The 22,013-nt window shown below is 35.8% G+C and overlaps 1 protein-coding gene across 2 annotated transcripts in view; it reads right to left on the bottom strand.

Annotated features, from left to right (window-relative positions):
- TLK1 (tousled like kinase 1) overlaps positions 1-22,013 on the bottom strand; it is a 67,022-nt gene that overhangs the window by 7,540 nt on the left and 37,469 nt on the right. For both annotated transcript variants that reach the window (XM_030951820.1, XM_030951819.1), the window contains exons 8-18: positions 21,578-21,670; positions 20,297-20,407; positions 18,492-18,628; positions 16,996-17,184; positions 9,652-9,718; positions 5,991-6,088; positions 2,786-2,867; positions 2,434-2,525; positions 2,258-2,347; positions 1,472-1,641; positions 57-192 (exon numbers count right to left, since the gene is read on the bottom strand). In XM_030951820.1, the coding sequence (XP_030807680.1) occupies positions 57-192; positions 1,472-1,641; positions 2,258-2,347; positions 2,434-2,525; positions 2,786-2,867; positions 5,991-6,088; positions 9,652-9,718; positions 16,996-17,184; positions 18,492-18,628; positions 20,297-20,407; positions 21,578-21,670 (1,265 nt within the window). The remainder of the gene's footprint in view (positions 1-56; positions 193-1,471; positions 1,642-2,257; positions 2,348-2,433; positions 2,526-2,785; positions 2,868-5,990; positions 6,089-9,651; positions 9,719-16,995; positions 17,185-18,491; positions 18,629-20,296; positions 20,408-21,577; positions 21,671-22,013) is intronic.

Raw genomic sequence — 22,013 nt, 5'->3', positions numbered from 1 at the left:
TATAAAACCTGAACAGTGATCCAAAGTCTAAACATCAAAATCAAACCAGGGCTTACCAGTAAGTTCCTGCTCCCTGTGAAGTTAAATCCATTCCGTCCACCCCATAGCTATCATCATCCATTATTTTGGACAGACCAAAATCAGTAATTTTTATTTCTCCACATGCTGTTCCATCTACAAGAAGGATATTACCTATATAGGGAGGAAAGAAAAATTACTTTAAAAAAGCTAAAAGAATGCTTTATCTTCAAAACCAGGTTCAATTTTCAAGAGCGTCTAACTTCATGAGGATAAGTGACAATTTTACAGAATCAAAGACTCAGAACCATAAACCAGCCTGGGTTAAAAGGGAGCCACTACCAAACCCACAGCCTTGGTGTTATTAGCACAATGCTTGAACCAACTGAGACACATTTACATAATCTTTACATCCTCAGCTCTAGAGTAACATGACTATGACAAGTTTTTGTGCAGTTTCAGCATCTCTCTAGGTTACCATGATGATCTGAAATGGCTCTCTCATCTGGGAGCTGGTTGGTCAGCAAAGAAACACCAAAATGGAGTGAGGAAATATCAGAATGCAGCCACATACCAGTTACAAATAAGTTTCATTATTTTTCTGCCAGAATGAACCCTACACTACAGTTTTCAGGGTTTGCATATGCCACAAAATTGTGCCAAGAAATTGCTGCAATCCTACAATTCTTACTCCATGGGTTAAAGTTGTACAATAATTTCTTGATATAAAAATTATTTGATGAAGTTCCTCTGAGAACAAAAAATAATGAGACTAAAAATACATTCTGTACAATTTCATAAGACAAAATAAACCTGTGTGAGCAGTTTATTACAGAAAAGAAAGCAAACAGCCTGGTACTAAGAATTACTTTACAAACCCCATACTTGGAAGTGTAGCAGATTAAAGCACATGAATAATATAAGCATCATTCATGCAGGATGGTGAAACAAAGACAATGTAATCAAGACAAATATTATTTATAAATATATTTATTATCCATTGTAAAGAAAACTATCTGTAAAGTCTTGTTTTGGAATGCTTATACCGGGATGCTGAAAGTGACTGATTACATATTTACAGGTTTAAAAAAAACATACGGGAAAAATTAATTACACATCAGCATTCCACAATTACCAGACAGGATTGAGCCTACTAATGATCTCATCTGTTTATACTGCTAACTACCAATGCATGTACCTATTAGCTGTATGATTTTTTTCCTACAAATTCAAATCAAAATAATGCACAATAGAAAAGTTCTAACAAACTTTTTCCACATAAGAGTCAGATGATTCTGGCAATGAAATTCTGAAGAAAAATACATACTTTTTCCAGTTGTTTGCAATAACCCTGACACACAGAAGATAACTCTGGCATTTTCAGGCATGAATTACAAACAAAATAAAGGATAAAAAGTAAATTACATTTTCAATCATAACATTTCTCACTTACCTGGTTTAAGATCATAGTGTATAATAGGGGGCTTGATCTCATTGAGATACCGTAGTGCATTTACTATTTGCATTACAATGGACCTAGCTTCTTTCTCTGACATCAATTTATGTTGCTTGAGATAGAAATCCAAGTCATTGCCTTCACAGTATTCTAAAACCGTGCAAAACCTAGGGTTGAATTTAGAGACACAAAATGAAAGAATGTATCATACTGCACAATCAGAAACAGACATGACAACCTAGTTTCATTCTCACAAGTTTAAGAATGGCTGCCTGAATATTAAAATACATGAATGAAATTGTTCATGGAACACATGGTGTAACTATTAGCTCATGAAAACTAATATAAATCAGAACATTCATACTAAGAGAGAAAATGCATCCATATGGATGAGAAATTAAGAAAAACCTCTTTATTTATAGTAGATGCACTTCTCAAAATCAAAATGCTTTAACTATCCCTTAAGATGTCACAATTTCATGCAAAGAGGTACAGCCCAGTCACCAGGGTCTATGCCTAGGCTAGTAATGCTCCTGATGCCATTTAGTCTTGGAAAATTGTCTAAGGTATGGCAGCCTTTTGATGCCAGTCAGGTGTTCCAAACACTCTCTTCATCACCTTATAGAAAGCCTGCAATATTTAGCAGACAAAATTCTGCAACTAGCATGGGGTTTTTTTAAATGTTTTGGCTGAAAGCAAGAACATACGTTATTTTTGTTCAAATACTCTTCATTTCTGTTTATCTAATATACAGCACTAAAATCCCTGCCAAGTTCTACTTACGTATCTGTATCCAGGGAGAAGTAGTCATACAGTTTAACTATTCGGGGGTGATCCAGTTCTTTGTGTATTCTATACTCTCTGCAGGCATGTCTAAAAGAAGATGGATACATTAGCCTTCTACAATCAACAAAATGCTATTAAGCTTAGCATATGAAGTGTAACTAATTAGTATTTACTTGTGGTAGTTTTCTTTCTTTTCATCCCTCCAACTTTTGTTAAGCTGGTGAATCTTCACAGCAGCATATCTTTGTTCATAAAGATCAAAAGCCTAAAAAAAGAAATGCATGAATATGGCAAAGTTATAACCAAAGGTGATAAAAATAACACCCAGTAAAGCGAGGAAAAAAGATGGCATGTAATTCACAAATCTATTGACAAGGCTACTGTCATGCTACCTCTCCTCCACAGGTTAATCGAAGCCTGGTCAACCCATTACAGTCTTTCTACTTAATTAGGTCCCATTTTATCCCCCCCAGATTAAATGTACATGGCTCAAAAATTCTATTTATCAGACTCAACAAACCCTACCTTGTATACTTCACTGAAGCCACCTCGGCCAAGTAAATGGAGTAACAAATACCGTTCATTCAATGTGGGGTGATCTTTAAATCTTGAAAGAAAAAAAGAATTGTTTTATTCTGCTTAAGGTAAACAAGTAGCATCTAAAATGCAAATTTCTTAGTATTACTCATCAAATAAAGTTTTCTTTTCAGAAACAACATATAATATGCTGAGCAATATTACACCACAAGAAATCTTACGCCACAACTGTACAACATGACCAATACCTTTTGACTATTTAGTTTACACATACTATCACAACGCTATCATCAAAACAATCAATCCTGGCAAATATTTTGTTATTTTTCTCTGGTTTTTTTGAAGATAAGAAAAACGTGCTTAAATTTAAACATTTTATACATGGGTCTCTCTTTGTTGCGCCAAATTTTGGAGAAGACTCGCATTTCAACTTTCTGGAACAGACAACAAGGACATTCTTCCAATTTCACATAAAACATGACTAGATATGTATATTACTGCCTTTAAAAATGGTTTTGTATAACACTAAGAAGTTAAAACAAATCATTAACAGCAATATGGGGAAAACACATGAAGAAATTGACTATCTGCTCACACTTAAGCAAAAGCAAAATGGAAATACTTCTTCCAAATATAAAATGACACTGCCAGACCAAGAAAAAGGACCATATTCTCTCTCCTAAAATATATAGAAGACAAAATACATTCTTCCATCCAATCAGAGGGAAGGGATCTGAATATTCATCACATTCTTAGTACAGTAATGAGACAAGGCAAGAATCTAAGGCAAGCTGCCAGTTATATTCCATAGAAAACTTTAAAGAAAAATTTAGGGCCAGTCTGCCAATAGCTCATCCTATCCTTCCATATTCTCTACAGTTTTAGAAGTATGGTCATAGGTAGTCAAGTATTTGAGAGAAGATGATCTTGCCTACTGTGCCCCTTCCAGAAATAAAACTTTCCTTTTTATTCTATAAAGATACATACTTTAATGCTAAATATTTATTTAAAGAAACCATAAATAGTAAACAATGTATTCAGTGTGGAAGAAAAACAAATTTAGAAGCAGTATCATTAGGCACTTGATGTCATGTGACCAGTAGCCAAATTCTTTTTTTATGGTCTTTCTATTACACGTGTACCTCTAGTAGGCCAATCTTGTGAATCTTACCACCTTCCTCTCCACTGCTTGTGCTACTCTGCGTGGTTCTCCATGGCTCAGAACCTGCACCCCAACATCATGTGGCCTCCAGAGCCACACAGGGAAGCCCTAACCTGCACTTAACTTGTCCCATTATTCCAAGGCAGCCCTAACCTGCACTCTCAACTTGTCCCATTATTCCAGGGCAGTTGCAGACATACAAGTTTACCCAAGGGTAGATGGACTTGTTGCTAGAACAAGAAAATGGGCTTAGCTTTACAGCACAGCTGGAAGTGGAAATCCCAACAGGATTTGAGTCAGAACCCAGCAGCTGCTTTGCTGAGAACTCTCTCCCTTACCAAAGAGCCACATCACCAAGACATGTTAGGAAAGATAGCAGGGGCTACAGACTTAAATTATTTCTCCATTGCTTCTCTCTTCTGCATGAGGACCATAAGCTGTGGCTTGGCCACGTGGTAAATACTTGTCTAAACTCCCACAAAAACATGAACACACAGTTTAAAGCTTTCCATTCTGTACCATGAAACGGGTTAGCATTGACTGCAGATGATGAGCAGTGAAGCTGCACCATGGACTGAAGCTTGTCCAAGTCCTGTAACTGTTTTCAACTGTGACTGTAATTTGGACATTCTCTGCCCCACCTATGCAGTATTTTCATAGTCAAAGTCTGTAATTTTTCTGTGCCATTTATTCCTTATTGCTGAAGGATCCTTTTTAAAAAAAAAAACTAAACCTGTTCTAATGCAAACACTGAAGATTTATAAAAGTTGTCATTTAACCTGCTTGTTTATTTGTTGTAGGGCATTTATTTTAAAATACTATTGTATATTTCTATCTTAAAATATATATTTTTTAAAAAGAAAATACTCTGCCCTCAAGATGTAAGTATCAATACTCATTATTCTTCATACCAAAACACAGAACAGTTTAGCTATCAATTAGCAGTAAAGCCACATGGTAACAAATAATTTCTGTATTACTACATGGTAGGTACCATCAGAACAGGCACAATTTCACACCTTTTTCTTTTAGTACTTAAAAGCTTTAGTGTATGCACAATTCTATCGTGTCTATAAAGTAAAAAATAAATACTGAAGGCTTAGGGCTACTTTTTCATAAACATTTCCTAGTGCAGAAAGTGGGAAGTCCAGAACCATCACGTCTTTCCCCCCAGCTCATTCCACCCTTGCACTGCCCTCTCTCCTCATGCTAGCATTTTTGCAACTGGGCAAAGATCTAGACCAGGAAATTGATCCTGGATTAAAATTAATCCAGAAAAATAAACCACAGGAGCTGGTTTTAATTTGGATTGATTTCCAGCATCAGTTCAGTAAAGAAATGCCAGTGCAAGCATGTGAAAGAAAACAGGGCTAAGTAGCCAGGGAGAAGCAGAACCAGTTCCCTTCAAGCAACAGCGCCAGCTGAAAGTGTTGGTGAAACTGCAATGTCTGAAGTTGTCATGATGGAAAACAGACTTAATGAAGTGATGTAATTATTACTTTGAAAACTACACAGTAGCAGTTCACATTATGTAGCAATTTAACATTGTGATACACTGCCATTCAAGGTGAAATACAAAGTAACAACATGATATGGCTTTTCCTGCTAGGTACCTATACCTAGTAGGAATTAAATCGCAGAGCCATAAACACAAACTAATTTTAGGTACAGCACAAAATTGCTGCTGGTGCATCAAACCTCTTGCATTATTATCAACTAAGTGAACTGCATTAAGTTATCTCACAAGTGGTTTTTTTTTTTTAATTTAGTAATTCGGTCTATCAAGTTTCAGCTCTTCACTATAAGCTATGTAGGTATGTTTTTCTTGCATATTCAACAAAAACAATAATAAATTTACTAAATTGTAAGAAATTTTAGTTAAGGTTAAATACATTGGTGTTTAAAATACATATATAAACATAGAAATGCAGAAAGAAATAATTAACAAGTCTCTCTTCTATAGGTAAAATGTGATACTAGAGAATTACTTTTAAAACAGACATGCAAAATTAAGATAGTAAAGATTCTTACTGTGAATTATCTTCATTATTTATTCTTTTCAGTTCTCTAATGTGAAGATTCCTAACTCTTTCCAAACGTTCAAGTTCAGCTTGTATTTCAGCTTCCTCCTGCAAATGAAAAGAAGGAAATATAAAAGCTCATTTACTTCCCATTTGAAAAGGGTATTTTTACCCCTGCATCAATACTAGTGGTGATGGAGGAACATTACATTACAAAACCCTGCTGAACTAGAAGAAAGCACTGCTTTTCTCTTAAAGGCAGAAAAATTCAGAAAGATAAGGCAAAAGCCTGTTTCAAGAAATTTTTCTGTTCATGAACCCACAGGTAATGGGATGTTCATGGTTTTGTTCTGCACTGTAGGGATGCTATTTCAAATGAGAGGCAGCTGGGTTTTGTACCTCAGCCAAGGAGATAAATTATCTGGGAAGCGCTCTGAAACTGATGTACAAAAAAAGAGAAAAAAACTGAGATATGGGCAATTATAGATTCTGTACAAACCAACAGATTAAGAAAAGACATGTAAAATATTTTAAGGCTGAAGTGCAAATCAAGTAAAAGAATAAAAGAGAACATCATTACAGCAGAAACATTCTTAAGGTGCTGATACAAGACACCAAAACCAATCTAATTAGAAAAGTTTCTTCCATTTGTATCTTATTAAAATTACAAATTAAGAATGCGCATTGCGTAAGATTTTAAGTGCAACTTCAAAAGAAGCATGTCAGGTAGGAGCACATTCCTTAACTAATTTCAGCACCTAATTTTATCTCATCTTTATTCTACGCATTAGGAAACAATGAAATAATTATTTATTCAGGTCCTCTAAAATCATAAAGATTTCATGATGCCTAATTTGTGGAAACCTATGTGTCTATACTCAAACTGAGAAACATACTCATTGAAAGATACTGTAGACAGGGTTATATTAATTTCAGAGTGAGAGTTTCTGGGACTTGAAAATTTGAGGAAAGGGGAGATAAAATTAATCCATATCAGAAAGCTCATAATTATGGAATTATTTCAACTGAGAAGGAAAAAGGCCTGGCATCTGATATATATTTTTTTAGTAGCAGCACCCATCACCACCTCTTGTTATTTTGGCACAGCCTTTTGCGCAGCCACATGGTATACCAAACTGGAATACTAATCAATCTTTTCTTTAAGAAATAAAAAGAAAAAAAATCAGAAGAAAGAAAAGAAAAAAAGAAACAAGTATCACAAAAAATTTATATATTTGTTTTTTGAAAGAAGCCAGATCATTTCTCCAATCCAATTTATTCTCTGTACAACCCAGTGGTGCTGGTAAAAGCAACAGGGCAACAAGCCAGGGCACAAGGGGATGGAGGCACAAGTCAGCAAGGTAGAGAGTAAATGCCATAATGATACAGCATTTTCACAAACACATATCCTGAAGCAACAACTGTATTTGTATGATCTAAAACACATATTAAATGACCACATATCCAATGAATTGAGGAGTCTGGACTAGATGATTTCAGTGAGTACCCTGAAACCATCCCCATAAGTGATGAAAAAAAACTTCTCATCCCAAAACAAGATATGAGATGAACCTCCATGGAGGAAATGAAAATCAAATTCCTAATAATTTAAAAGCTGGACTAAGTAGCACTGATCTGCCAGCAGTGCTACTTATTTTTCCTAAGATACAGTGTCAAGAGTTGAGGTTTTTCCTGTCTATATAATGTTAAACTCTTTTTTTCTATATTTACACACATCCCTGCAGTTCTCTGCTAAATACCCTGAAATGATAGGCAGTTCCTCATAATCCAGTAGTCCTTTATAAAGAATTTCAGTCCTTCTCTCCTCACAAAAGGCCACACACTTATACACACAATTGTCTATGTTCTTCCCAAAGGCTAACAAAAAAAAATCCATCAGTTATGCCTCTTTTGGACCTTTTTGTTCATATATTATGCAATTCAGTGGTTCTCAAAATGTGGTTCATAGGCCAATGTTAGTCCAAAGAGAACTGGCTGGTTGCATTGTTTCCAGCTGTTATTTAGGACACTCAGGCTGTGAATACCTTTAAGCAAGAATAAACCAGCTTAGCTGCCTCAGGTCACTGCTATATAAAAGGAAGTGAGAAAACAAGAGCCTCTCTCCAGGACCAAAGCAACTAGCTGGAAAAGAATTTCCTGGGTAGCAGTAGGAAAAGAAAACTGGTGGTGGCAGCATGTACAGGGCACCAAAAATGAGAGCACCAGGAAAGCATCTCAAGAGTGAAAAGGAAGAGGAGCAGTCAGCAAAACAGCATATGCTGACGGAATGAAGAAAACAAATGTAAATAGCAAAGAGGCTCAGGGAAGAAATACAGCCATGTAAAATGAAGGTAACAAAATTGGTGTTATTAGTTAATGACAAAATCTGTATCACATATAAGAATTATAATGTAAGAATGTATTTTTATTATTTTCTTCAGATATAGTCAAGTATGATTTGCTGAGAATAATATTTGTTTTGCCCCTGGCATTTAGTCAAGGAATTTCCATCTTTTGCAAAGTACTCCAGCATTGATGCTCAAGGTGAAACCAAAATTCCAGTATTAAATGATTCTGTAACAGCTTATTTCATCTATCATTTGAAATCCCCATTACACTTCCATAAAGTTAAAGCATGGAAAAAAAACCTACAGGATTTCCTAACAGAATTTCATGTGAAGCTGGAGCTTCTAAACCATTAACAACGAAGAACAATGTGGGCAGTCGACTTCACCAGTGCCAGCAAATTATATGCAGATTTCCTACTACAGATTCAAGTACTTTCCTGTCATATTCTTTAGAAACAGCTGCAGCTTTCTCAAGGGGCCCAGCTCAGTTTATTAGAGTAGGATTTATAACAGGTGGCTTGTACATTTGAAGAGAACGGGCCTGAAACAGACTTGCAACATTTCAAGGGGAAAGCACTATGACCTGTTTTGACTCAGCAACTCGGGAATTACTACTCAGCACATATAAGTCCTTTTCTTTCACTCTTGTTGAGATATTTCTGTCTGCAGAAATGCTTTGCTTAAATGACCAATACTTTCTTCATATAATAATTATCTCACTACACAGAATTATTAGAATGATGGGGTTCAAGAAAAAGGTTTTTTCAAAAGTCAAAGCCAGGAGTAAAATATCTGACTGCAGAAATAATTTAGGACATAGAGAATAGATTTTCCATAAAAGTAGCAAAATTATATTCTGTTAGGGAATATGCTAACTGATAACAACTGAAGTGAATACTGCAGAGGATGAAAATGTTATATTAATTCAGAAGTACAATGTTGTGAATTAGACCTTTTTAAAGGCCAAAAACCAAAAATAAAGAGCCCGTGCATCAAACTTGGCTGGCTCACTGAGCTGTGAAACAAGAGCTCAGAAAGCGGAAGGGGAAGGGCAGGATCAGCGGCATCATCACTGTTAGCACTCTTAGAGGGATTTAAGGAACCAGGACAGTGTTACACTGGATGGACTCATTACTGCTCCCCTGTAATCCCAGCGCTTATGAAAAGTTGCACAAACAGAAACAAAAGGAAGGCCACTATTAGGTATAAAGTAGTACAGCACTTTCAGTATTGGGTTTTTTTATCAGACAGTTCTCAACAACCTATCTCTTCATTTTGACAGTACTAATTCTTATGGGTCTGGCCATGATTAAAAAAACATACCTTTTTGAGATGTCCTAATCGAAGCTTGAAAATTTCTTCCTGTTCATGGTACTCTGCTAGCGTCAAACTGAAAAATGAAACAATCATGTAATTATAACTTTTATATGGTGGCAAACAAAACAACAGCATTTTTACTTAAAAACTACAGTATATCCACTGTCTTGTTATTTAGAAGTCACTACAAGTACTAGAAGTATATTTTTGAACATCTGAACATCTTGGATTTGTCATTTCAGGGTCAAAACATACCCACAGAATGCCTATATCTGGTATTCTGCAATATTAACTGCCTCTCCCATTGAACGACTTTGCTTCTTCCAGATAACCTGTAATTACCTAGGTGCATCTTGAATCATATCACCATCCCTGATTTCAGCTGATGCTACTCCACTGCTTGGTTCTCAACTCTAACACATTCAGAAATTAGACAAGAATGATAACACTGGATTTTTGAGCTGTGATATACAGACAGTAGTGCAAAACCATACATTTCAAATTCATTAGCACTACATTTTGCATGAAACCACAAATTCAGCTTTGAATTCACATGTGACTCTCCTGCTTGTCCTCTTTGCATCTTCCTTTTCTTGGCAATTTCTGGCTACAAATAATTCAGTGGTCCCTCACTGTCTATAGACTTGCTCAGACATAAAGCCAGTTATCATGCAGAGAATCTGGACTGTTTGCACAGATTAGTAACTAAGAAACCTGAGAAACTAAGAAAATGATTGCATGCAGTATCCATCTGATGAACAAAAAGGACAAACCCAAGAGACTTAAGTTCCAGATACAAAACCATGCACATATGAGGAAGAGAAACAGTGGATGAGGAAGGAGAAAGAGGTGTGGTCTCCTTGAAAGGGTTCACACAAATCCCTACAAAAGAAACTAAAATTACACTTTTTATTGTTTGCCTAGACCTAATACTTCTTGCATGATATAAAGCTAAAACTCACAGTATAATATGTTCTCACAAAGTCCATATTTCTGTGGGTTCAACTATCAGCTGGGAAGATCATTATGCAAGGTGGTTAGAAGACTTGCAATATAAACATGCTGTTTATATTGCAAGTCTGAGGACTAGAATGTCTTGAGAATCACCAACAGTTTTCCCAGACATGAGGGACACTAATTCAGATTTCTCTTACAGCAAATGCCAACCAACTTCAACAAAATTTGCTGAAATCTAATAGACTATGAGACTTCTTCCTCCCATTTAAACTTCAAGTTTACCACAGTTTTCAGAATTCCAACACCTGTATTCTTATCGCATCTCAAAAGTTGTTGATATAGGAGTGCATATTTTTCAGATAAAATCTGGTGGTTCTGAAGCTTTCATAGAGCCCTTTCCATTCCTGCTATTATAAATACAGAATTTTGCTGTCCATTTTATGATTTGACCAAAACAGAAAACTGATTCAACCACATCTCAGTGAAATTATTGAGGGTTTTTTTAACCACACCATCTAAATTTTCAAGAAATTGGAAAGAGCCTTACAAGACTGTACTTATTTAATCAGCCTTCTGGGTCTGTAACATATAGGAAACACTCAGATCAGGTGACAAAAGCACCCATCATCACATCCTGTCAGAATCTGAGAAGTAAGCCATCGTTTCTTTTAAGACATGCCATACAAAGTTACCCTGCATCTTTGTTTTCTTACTGGAATTCAGAGCAGTCTTGTATTACAGTCAATCGACATCCCCGAACACTCTGAAGGCAATGGAGGGAGGAAATTTGCCTCTCTGAGAAAGGCCTCTTACTACCAGATTTTGGGACCTAACATTTATATTCTTTTCCTAGCAGATTCTCCTCTGGGTTTACACAATGTATGCTACATCTTAAAAGAAGAGGCATTACAGCAAATGTAAAATGGGCTGTCTCCATAGCTGAGAAAGCTGGCAATGTACTTGGACTTCGTACAGTCCAAGCACCAGCAAGAAACATCAGAAACAAATGCTCCAATTTCTGCTGTAATACATCTACCAGCACTATCACTAAAGAAATGCAGACCATGCTAGATGACTTAAAACAATATCCCCGACACTTTTTCAATACTTCTACTAAAACAGCAAATTACTCTGAAGTGGATTAATTCCTCAGTTAAAAAAGACCAATGCCGATGTTTACAAGGTTAAATATTGTCATTTCCGGATTCTTGTGTACACTATGAATTACAGGTTTCTAGAAATACAGATAGTAAAGATGGTCTTTCTCAAGAAAAAGAGTGAGTATTTTAGGTGACTTTGCAAAGCTGAACCACCAGTAAAACACACTCAAAATATGAAGTTTATGACATGACCTATCTGAACTTTCAGTGAACACTGACAGCCTAAAACCACAGATCCCCTTAAAAACTAACATAATACAGAAAATTTGGTCCTATTTCTAAAACCTGAGGTGTCCCCACAGAGCTAAAGTGCCTAGACTGCTCTAGCAAGTATTGCCTTTCAGAAAGTCCTGAGACAGCCCTCTTGAGCACAGAGCACAACTTGGACATCATATTGAAAACATTAAGATTCAAAGTCACTCTTTCCATGTTTCTATGCCACAACCCAATAAATGATTGTTTTCCATTTTTCTATTTCCTTACAAATCTAACTCTATTAGAAGCACAGCATGTTTCACAGCAATCTAAAACTGTCATTACTGACCACCACATTTTGGAGAAAGGCATATAAACACAGAGCTGTACACAGATAAAGTAACTTTGGATTTTGTTCATTTACTTCTGAAAAACAAAACTTGATTCTCTTATACTCAGAAACACTTTTTTTTAGGAGTTTATTAGTTTTATCTAAAAATACAGTGTACTTTGTATTAAAATAGCACACAACTAAGAGCAGTAAGCCAATAACAGTGTCTGTTTTCTGGTTGTAGGGCACCAGCTCACTGCAGAGTCTGAAAACATCCTACCAGCCTAGAGACTGCTCCGCATCAGCCTACCACGCTCTACCTGCATCCACTCACCACACCTTTTGCATGACAGTGGCACGCTGGAGGCACCTTTTGAAAACAGAATTGCAGAATCACATAATGTCTGGGTTGGAAGGGACCTTAAATATCATCTGGTTCCCACCCTCCTGTCATGGGCAGGGATGCCACCTACTATACCTGGTTGCTCAGAGCACCATCCAAGGCACCTACAAACACACCACAGTTTCCTGCAGAAGGGGTTGCTCCTTTATCACCTGAGACAGACATGGAGGGAGAAAGGTTGAGGAGCACAGGGTAGGGACATCAGCCAGAAACAAGGCTGCTGCCACGTAAAGCTGGATAGTCAGGCCTGGGGCTAATCTGAGGAGCACTGGGGAAGAAGGGCAGCTGGGAACAGGTTGCATGAATTAATATCGAACAGTCTGGTCCTGACCATGATCTTCTCTGCACAAAATTACTGTACAATAAATGCTGTATCCTAATAATTTTAATTTGGCTGCTGTCTGCAGCCAAATAAACTCTGAAACACATGCAATGAATTCCAGAAATACTCCAAAATGCACTGGACATATTCTGTGTAGGTAGCATAATCCTCCTGTGACATAAAGAGCCACAATGTGCTTCTCTCACTTGTTGCTGGAAGAAAGCAGATAGCTTTCCTGGCCTGAAAGGCTTGACTAGTACCAATTAAAACTTTTTTTTTTTAATTAGAAAGAATAGCCCTTTCAGAGGCTTATGTTTTCACCACCAAATTTCAAACGTTTTGACAAAATATACATGTGTTGACATAACAAGTCTTCTTTTCACTTCTTCCTCACAAGTACAGACAAAACTTTCTACAATCAAAATTCTTTTACTAGTGGGTACAGACAAGACAAAAAACCCAAACTAGCCATGTGTTCCTTGGTTCTCCCAATGATCAAGCCTGGTATGTTTACAAGCATCTTTCTTCCCACCTCTGCCCTGCTGGAAAATCATCCTGGATACACAGGCACAGCAGAATGCAGGCTCCCAAACAGCCATATACACATTCAATCCAAGTTCTCTGGCTACAATTTTTGAAGCTCTTCTCTTTGGTCCAAGCTTATTTTCACTCCAGTTCCCCAAATTTCTACAAGGATGAATAAACTCCAACCAAGTCAAAACCTTTCATGACGTCTTTTCACCCATTGTTTCCATGTCTGCCTTAGAAATAGACTGCCTCAGGAAAGGAGCTGTCTTTACTTGCCCAGTAAAGCCCAGACACATTGTTGGCACTTCAGCCTGAAAAAGTTCCTGAAAATATTTTTATTTGTTCCATACAGAACAGAACGCTCCTGCTATGATGCATTTGTTCAGCCACAGTCACAACCCTGCCATCTCTCTCTGCTCCCCTAGTCCAAATGACATGCAGGGACAAGGATGCTTACAGGCTGCCATGGAGGAACTGGGGAGCACTTGAACAGGTGACAGGGAAGTGAATACAACTGAAATGGATGAAGCTGCAGAAAAAGGATTCCACCATCTAAACCAAATAAAATATTGCTACTAGAAACTGCTGTCTTGTGAAATAAGAGCTGCTTCCAAAAGGTGGGGACTTGAATTATACTCTTACAGAATCCTCCCTCATGTCTTCAAAGAACTTGGAAGAGAGTTTTCAAACAGATTTTTTTCCAGGGCTAAAAAGGCAACCTCTACTTCAAATAATTTTTTTCTTTAAATATATTTAAATTTATTCCTTTCACATAAGACTAATAAAACTACTTTGCTCAGTAAAAAACAGAACTCTTAAAATTGAAACTACTTTTTAGTTTTGGCTTAGGCCACAAAAAGGGGAAGAATGATGGAAAACCAGGACAGTGTTTAGACTCATGTGCTCCATGTTACTTGAAGCACCAATCCACCATTCACTCACAAGACACTCCCAAACTGGCCACTTTTATAGCAGTAACTTCAGAGCAAAAAGTCTGCTTTTATATTCCTATCAGAGACCACAGTAAATTCAGCTAAACTCAAACAATGTGCTTATTAAGAATGCCTCAGGCAACATCTTCAGTCTGTTTCAAAATAGTTGACACCTGTTTGCAGAAAAACTTCAATACTCCTGATTGTTACGAAGCTGCAGATCATTTTGTCTCATCAATACCAGAAGCTGGAGATATTTTTAAAAGCAAACAATGCAGTGGTAAAGACACCTGTTGCTAACAAACCCTAGCAAGTCATTTGTATGTTTTAAATAAACCTGCTTGATCACTTGTATGCATGTTGTATTAATTCACTACTGGTTTAGTTCATTAATCTCAAGCAGCTCTGCACTTCCTCATGCCTCATAAAAACAGAACCTTTTCCATTTGACTATACTAATTAAGATCATTACTGTCAAAGTAATGGAGAAACAGTGATAAGGAATGTAATAGGAGAGAATCACATAGAGTACATGACAAATTTGCTCTAAAATGGAATTACATAATTAATGTCTTACCAAGATGCACAAAACAATTAATTCTGTACTGAGAAGCAGAAAGGACTCAACACATAATACTACAATACAAAGTTATAACAAATCCTAAATACAAAAAACCCCTTTCAAGAAAAGGCCTAAGAGCGTAATGTGGCTAAATGACTCTGTGATCACAGGATGCATTACAGATCTCCTCAAAGATCTGAAACAAAATCTATAAGCTTATGATATAGGCAAGTAATCTCATATCTAGATTATATAATGATCAAACTATGACACTTAAATGCAAAACAGTTTTGATTCAATTACTGCTTACATTTTTGCTAGCATTAGATGCAAAAGGACAATTTTCATTGTTCTCCTGACAATTCCATAACAAGCAAGCATTTTCATGTGTCATTTAACATGTAACTGGTTAAGCCAGATGAAATTAAAATTTGCAGTCTTTAGTAAATTGGAAATTATTTAACACCATGGACCACTAGAAAATATTCTGAAGTTTATTACCAAGAATCCATCTTGCCCTACTTAAAAATTAGAACATGTTGTCTGTATTTTTTCCCCAATTTATATTTCATCATCTCTCAAAGGAGCAATAAGATTATGGGAGTATAACCAGTCAAATGTTAGCAAATAAAAATTTCTGTAAATTTTCAGGTATTTTCCATTACTTAAATGTTACTTTTAATAACAGGAGGGATTACATTCAAACACACAGCAATATATTTTTAACACAACAGCAATATTTACTGTACTATTCTGAAGTATTAATTATGGCCTAAGAAGAAACACAGGCACTAAGCATTACTAAAAAGTCACAATGAGCAATGACTCTTCAGCTCTCTACCAAAACAGGAGTAATGCAAACCCAGATTTGCTTACATTGCCAACCTTACTACTGTATTTTCATGCTATTTTTGTCACAGTAAAACAACTTCACAATGTGAATTTTAAGAATAATGCATTATGCAAAACACATGCAGCTGTCTTCAAAGGGATGGTCCAAATGTATTTATTTATCAGATCTAACCAGAGCAATTTATATACCCTCCATCCCTGCAGGTATAAATTATTGCCTCCACATGTGAGAGGTGGCAAGTGACTATGCTCAATACAGGTAGCTTACTTCTGCAAAGTAACACAGATTAGTTTGCTACTCTTTTAAATCCTAATTATTTACTTTTTATTTAAAAATAAACTAGGAACAGATATACTATCAGCTGCAGCATATTTGCTTAAAGGGCAGTAACTAATATCTTGAAGCAGCAATTTCATAAAATATTCAAATGAAATGTCAAGAACACATCTTCGTGTGCCTTGAATTATACCCTTTCTGTCTGCAGGAAAAAGATGTCCCCAGAAAAAAAGAAAGTTCTTAAAGGACTTTCAATTTTTATGTTTCAATGACAAAAAAGGACAACACTGTCAATACGTGAAATGGGATCAGTAACTTCTGACAGCTGGTCTCAGGATGTAGCATTCAGAAGGAGAGAAAAGATATTTCTATTTGCTTTAAGACATGTCTTCACAAACTAAAGGCTGAAAAAAGATTTTTTTTTTGTCAACTAGATACTGTTATATGGAAAAAAAATAATCTCCAACTAAAAGAGAAGCTCTTAAACCAACATGGATACAGAGAAGTTCAATTGGTATCAGTGACATTAGAAGACTAAGAAGACAGGATAAGGAGACTTCTAGTTCAGGGTAACATAAGGAACACTGCCTATCCCCAGAATGGGCCCTTCTCTGGTGACTTACCAAAAATAAATTGTACAACTTCATAGACAGTGCAATTGTACAACAACTTCATAGACAGTGGTGCAAATTTCCCTAGCATCAGCAAGTCCTTAGTGAGAATATAGCTGCTGAATATACCGAGTGCCTTTTTATGCTGTTATTTGAATAGAACACACACAGACAATATCTCAGAATTTATGTAAAAGACTGATTGAAATGTTAAACTTACAGCTGTGGTAAATTGGGTCTAACAAAGGGATCGTTTTCTGCCCCATTCACAGCTTTATTTTTCCTCTGCTTGGGTTCAGAATTGGCAGATGGTGCCTGAGAATTATTTGTAGTTGGAGGCTTTCGCTTGGCCAGGAGCTTTCTCTGCCTTTCAATGTCTTCCCTTTGTTGATTCACCCACTCTTGCTGCCTGTAAACCCCAAAAAAAAGCTTTATTAAAGTTTCATCAATTAGCATTTTTTCAAGAACTATCTTTTTAACTGATAAGGCATTTAGAAATTTAAAAAAACTTACTGAACGTGTGAAAATGTTTCCTAGGAGAATGAACACCAGTGTTCTTCATGAAGTGGAAAAATTTTGCTAAAGTTATGGCACAATTTATTTTTTAAATATATGGTGGTTTCAGGGGGATTGTTTGGTTTTTGTTGCTGTTTTGGGGTTTTGTGGGGTTTTTTGTTTTGGTTGTTTTGTTTTGTTTTTGAAAGTGCTATGCATGACTTCAGCATTAGAAAAAGAAAAAAAATATCTATCTGAGCTGGTGGATATCTTATTTTATACTATCGAAAACACTCCCTTGACAGCATCAATAGAGAGTACCTGATTTTTATGGGCCAAATACTGAATTGATCTTTTATCTTATCCCAAATAAACCATCAGTTTGGTTGTATGGCAAACGATTACAGCTTTTATGCAAAACACATCTACAGACTGTTTTAAGACTGTTTAAAAAAGTGTCCCAGGCAATCCCATAGTGCTAAGACTAAATACTGTCCTTCAATAACAAAACTCTTGGTTAATTTCTTCTTAAAATATATGTATTCTTCTATCTATAAATCTATCTGTACTTCCCATGAATCAGACTCATTACCAAAGTACTCCTTTGGAAGCACTGCATAATTATTTTACCACCATCTCTGAGAGCCTTGCAGAGCTCTTTTCCTTGGCCCCATCTCTGCTGAAATACCTGCTATGGTAGCTCTTTTCCAGGTGGTTGCTCTCCCCCATCCACTTGCACTAAATCTCATCTGAGGCTGCCAGATTTGTCACTGCTCCTTCAAAGCACTAAGGAGCTGGATGCCAGAGAAAGCTGCTGCCATGAGGATGTGCAGTAGCACCTATGTGACCAGTGAGAACTTCACAGACCTCATCTGTCCCAGTGACCACCAGGCATACTTGCTTAGCTTCCTGAAAAATCACTGATTCATCTTTTAATTCTATCAGCTGAGTTGAATAACTATGTGCTGCTTATTTACAACATTCATGCTTTTGAAAAGATAGTTAAAACAAAGTGGAACCAAACTGTTTTTTAAAGACAGACAACCTTAGCATTCCCTCACCTGATTAATGGAGTTCTATACTCTATTCTCAGTCTTCAAAAGGCAAAGCAAAATACAACATGTGAAAAGCTGCTTCAATCCTAGAATATTAGTAATAAAAAAAGTCCACTAGAGGGAAGTAACAATTAGTGAGAACTTTAAGAATATAGCATTGACTAACTTCACAAGATTTTGAAAAGCAAAGCCATCTGTCCACTGTTCAGTAAATGAAGCACCATGACGAACTGTTGTAAAATGCCCCAGGCGTAATCTGTCTTGCATGCTCTTCTCTCTGCTTGCCAGCTTCTCCTGTGTGCTCTAAGAAAACAAAAAAAAAAAAAAAATTCATATTTAGTAACACTAAAATGTTCAAAAAGTCAATAAAACACTCAGGGCTTTTTTTCTCCTCCAAGAGCCTTTTAAGGCAAGAATAAGAGGAGTGTCAACAAAAATATGTTGTAGTATTTACCCCATTTATTCTAATTTCCACAGAACTCAAGCTGCAGTTGCCAGAACCAGTACTAGAGGACAATTTATGCACCAAATCCCCCCCTGAGTTTGGCTCTGTTTCCCTATAAAGTTTGCTGCTCTTCCTCATTAAAAAAGCACTTTATTTAGAGTAGCAGCATCATAGAGGATATAATTAAGATTCTATCTGTACATGTCTATTACAACAAATAACTGACTCAGATATGATAAAGAAAGCACTTCCTACACTTGGCCTGGAAATTCCTTGCCAGAGCATCTACGTTAGTACTGGTACCAAGTGACTTGGGGCAGGGATCTCTGTGTGGCATAGCACTGTGGGCAGCCTTGACTGCACTCAGATATCCACTTGCAGAAGTAAAGCAGATTCCCTTCTCAGACCAGCACTGCCACCACAAGCACCCTTGGGATGTGACAACCAACTGAGTCTGCCTGCTCTCCTTCAAAGAAAGAGCACTGTGAACACCTAATGCAAGGAAACCTCTTTGATTGCTACAAATGCTTTCTTCATAACAAATGTCTATGGCCCAAAATCACACACACAAAAAGTGAGAAGTTGTCAGAATTAAGGCTGTTTTTACAGACTTCTAGACTGAAGAAGGGCTTTTCACAGGAAACATCCCTTGTGGGATTCTCAGTCTGAAGGTATGCACTTACTATCAGGCCAAACAGATCTGATGCATCTTTTCCCTGCATTCCCTCATGCTGGAACTCAAAAAGATCTGCAATAATTTATTTATGACACGCTAGTGAGAAAACTCCTGAATCCTCCAATGGCTCCCTTTGTGCCATTGTGCATGACAGCAGGATCCAGCAGCTAGCACAAGGAAAGGCACTGGGGCTGTTTGTCTTATTTTGTACCTTAATTTCTAATAACACAATTTCCTATTAACTTTTTAAGATTTTTTTTAAATAGGCTATTTTAAAGAAGAGGGAGAGAAACAAGGTATCCTTGTCACCTAATAAATTGCTACTAGTTTAAATGTAATTGGTGTGAAATTTTTAAAAAGCGATTCTTTCATTAATGGTAGTATGAAGGCAGTCATCTTCATTTCCTTTTTTCCATGAATTCTGAGCTAACACAGCATTTTATAATTTTACATCAAAAACTACCATAGCCACTTAAGTGTCTCACAAAGACATCTCCTCTTCACAACAGATTATGTTCAGAAATTATTTTATCCAGTGTGATCTTACATTTTTTCCAGAAAATATGCCATATATTTAATTCATAACTTTAATTATTTGCTATTTTGAATTACTTATGATGGGCAAATCCTTAAATTAAAAAAGGTACATTTTCCACAATCTGAAAAAGGTTAAATGTTTTATTTATCTTATTCAGGTTTATAAAAATATTGCCAGATACAGACTGTGGATACAAAGTTTCAATCAAGTGACAAATGTGAAAAAGTTGAAGATAAAATGAAGGAATCATAATGGAGTTTTATAGAAATCTCCCAGCTTTTATCACAAAGATTTTCAGAGCAGTAAACTTACCTTTTCAATTAGAAGCTTCTTGCTCATGGAAATACATTTGTTTAATCTTTCTTTGTATTTTTCAAGTAGTTTTTGTTGTTCATCTATTTGTCTTCTAAGATCACAATTAGCCTAATAAATATATACAAAATATGAAGAGATATATTGAAACACTGTTTTTAAATCAGCTGTCACATAAAAGAAATATAACTATTTTCACATGACTAAAGTAAGGAACATACATGCATAAACACATCTCTTTATCTAAATAAAAATTTCATTTCACACATACATCCCTATCTATAGAAGGATGCCTTGATTCTTTTTTATTTCCTTTACATTGTCCTGCATTCTGTATTATAGAGCATTCAGCATAATGAGAAGATATAAAGACTCTGCACCAATCTCATGTTCAGCTCTTCACTGAGGGCTCCACTTACATTCAAACTGCAAAATTTTAGCATCAGATCTTTATATATGATTCTCAAGTCATGTGAATCCTAACATCTCCAATTTAAAAGAAAGCAAAAAATTTTGCAATTATAAAAGTTTCAATGATCTGAGTAGGAAGTTTAACAAATTCTCTGTGTTCCAATTATACTTATTACCTTAAAAATCCCACAACAATATTATTTTGATTAAAAAAAAATAGTTTAGGCTTGTCTATCCCATACTGTTGAAGATGTGTTAAAACAATCTACATATAAAACTTCATAGTACATCATTGTATGGGTTAATATTTTTATGTATTGTACCTAAGTATGTACACATACAAACACTAAACAGACTACAAATTGTGAAACACAGGTTTGTTTCATATTTCATATTTCTTTTTTCTCTGAAAACAGGTCTTAGAGCATAGTATAGCTTTCAAATTGAAAGTAGTTATTCATTCCTGTATTTATTTCTGTCAAAATCAACTCCATTCTGAAAATGCCAACAGTTTTTCCACAGATAAAGGCTATTCACAATTAGAACAAAAAAAAAAACCTCCAAAACCACCCATTAGATGAATTATAATATGAATTTAAGGAATTAATCAACTGCCTGCAAATGGCATCAGCTTTCTTTGCACCTTCAGAAGTCTATAAACATATTTAGTCATTAACAAGTTGTAGCACAGAAGCTGAAAAAAACTTATACATTTCATTATACAGACTTCTTAGGTTTAAGAAAAAAATAACGAAAATTAAAAACTTGTTATAACTTTTTATTTAAGTAATTCTTTAAAAATAAAAACAATTGTCCTCATATTCAGTTTGCTGTTCTGAATAAATACCTTTACCCATGTCCAACACTTACCCTGAGTAAGTCATCTATACGACCTTCTTTCTTTTCCAAGTCTTGATTTTTATTACTTTCTAGTGCCGCTAATTTCAGCATTGTGAGATCAGTCTAGAAAGAACATTTTGAAATATTTATCCTTTCCTTTTACAACTACAGCATTATTCTTTTTATGCTTATTAGGCAGAGAAATAAATTACTTTAAAACATTCAACAAGACCAGAAAAATCTTATTTTCAGGTGTTTGGAAGTGTCATTAAAGGTTCTTATTCAAAATCACTTTCCCTCTTCATGAGGACAACTGTGAACAGTTGGGACAAACCATTAGCAGGATTAACAGATTTCATCACCAACTGAGAAGTTACTGTACATAAAAAAGCATAAAAAACAGGGCAAGAATGTAAACATCCACTAATTAATTTCTCTGTATCAGTCAACAGGTAAGCAACCTTTT

Source organism: Camarhynchus parvulus, chromosome 7, assembly GCF_901933205.1.
Source record: "Camarhynchus parvulus chromosome 7, STF_HiC, whole genome shotgun sequence".
In the NCBI taxonomy this organism is placed as follows: Eukaryota; Metazoa; Chordata; class Aves; order Passeriformes; family Thraupidae; genus Camarhynchus; species Camarhynchus parvulus.
Note: the sequence above shows the minus strand (reverse complement) of the source record. Positions and strands in the feature narration are given on the sequence as shown.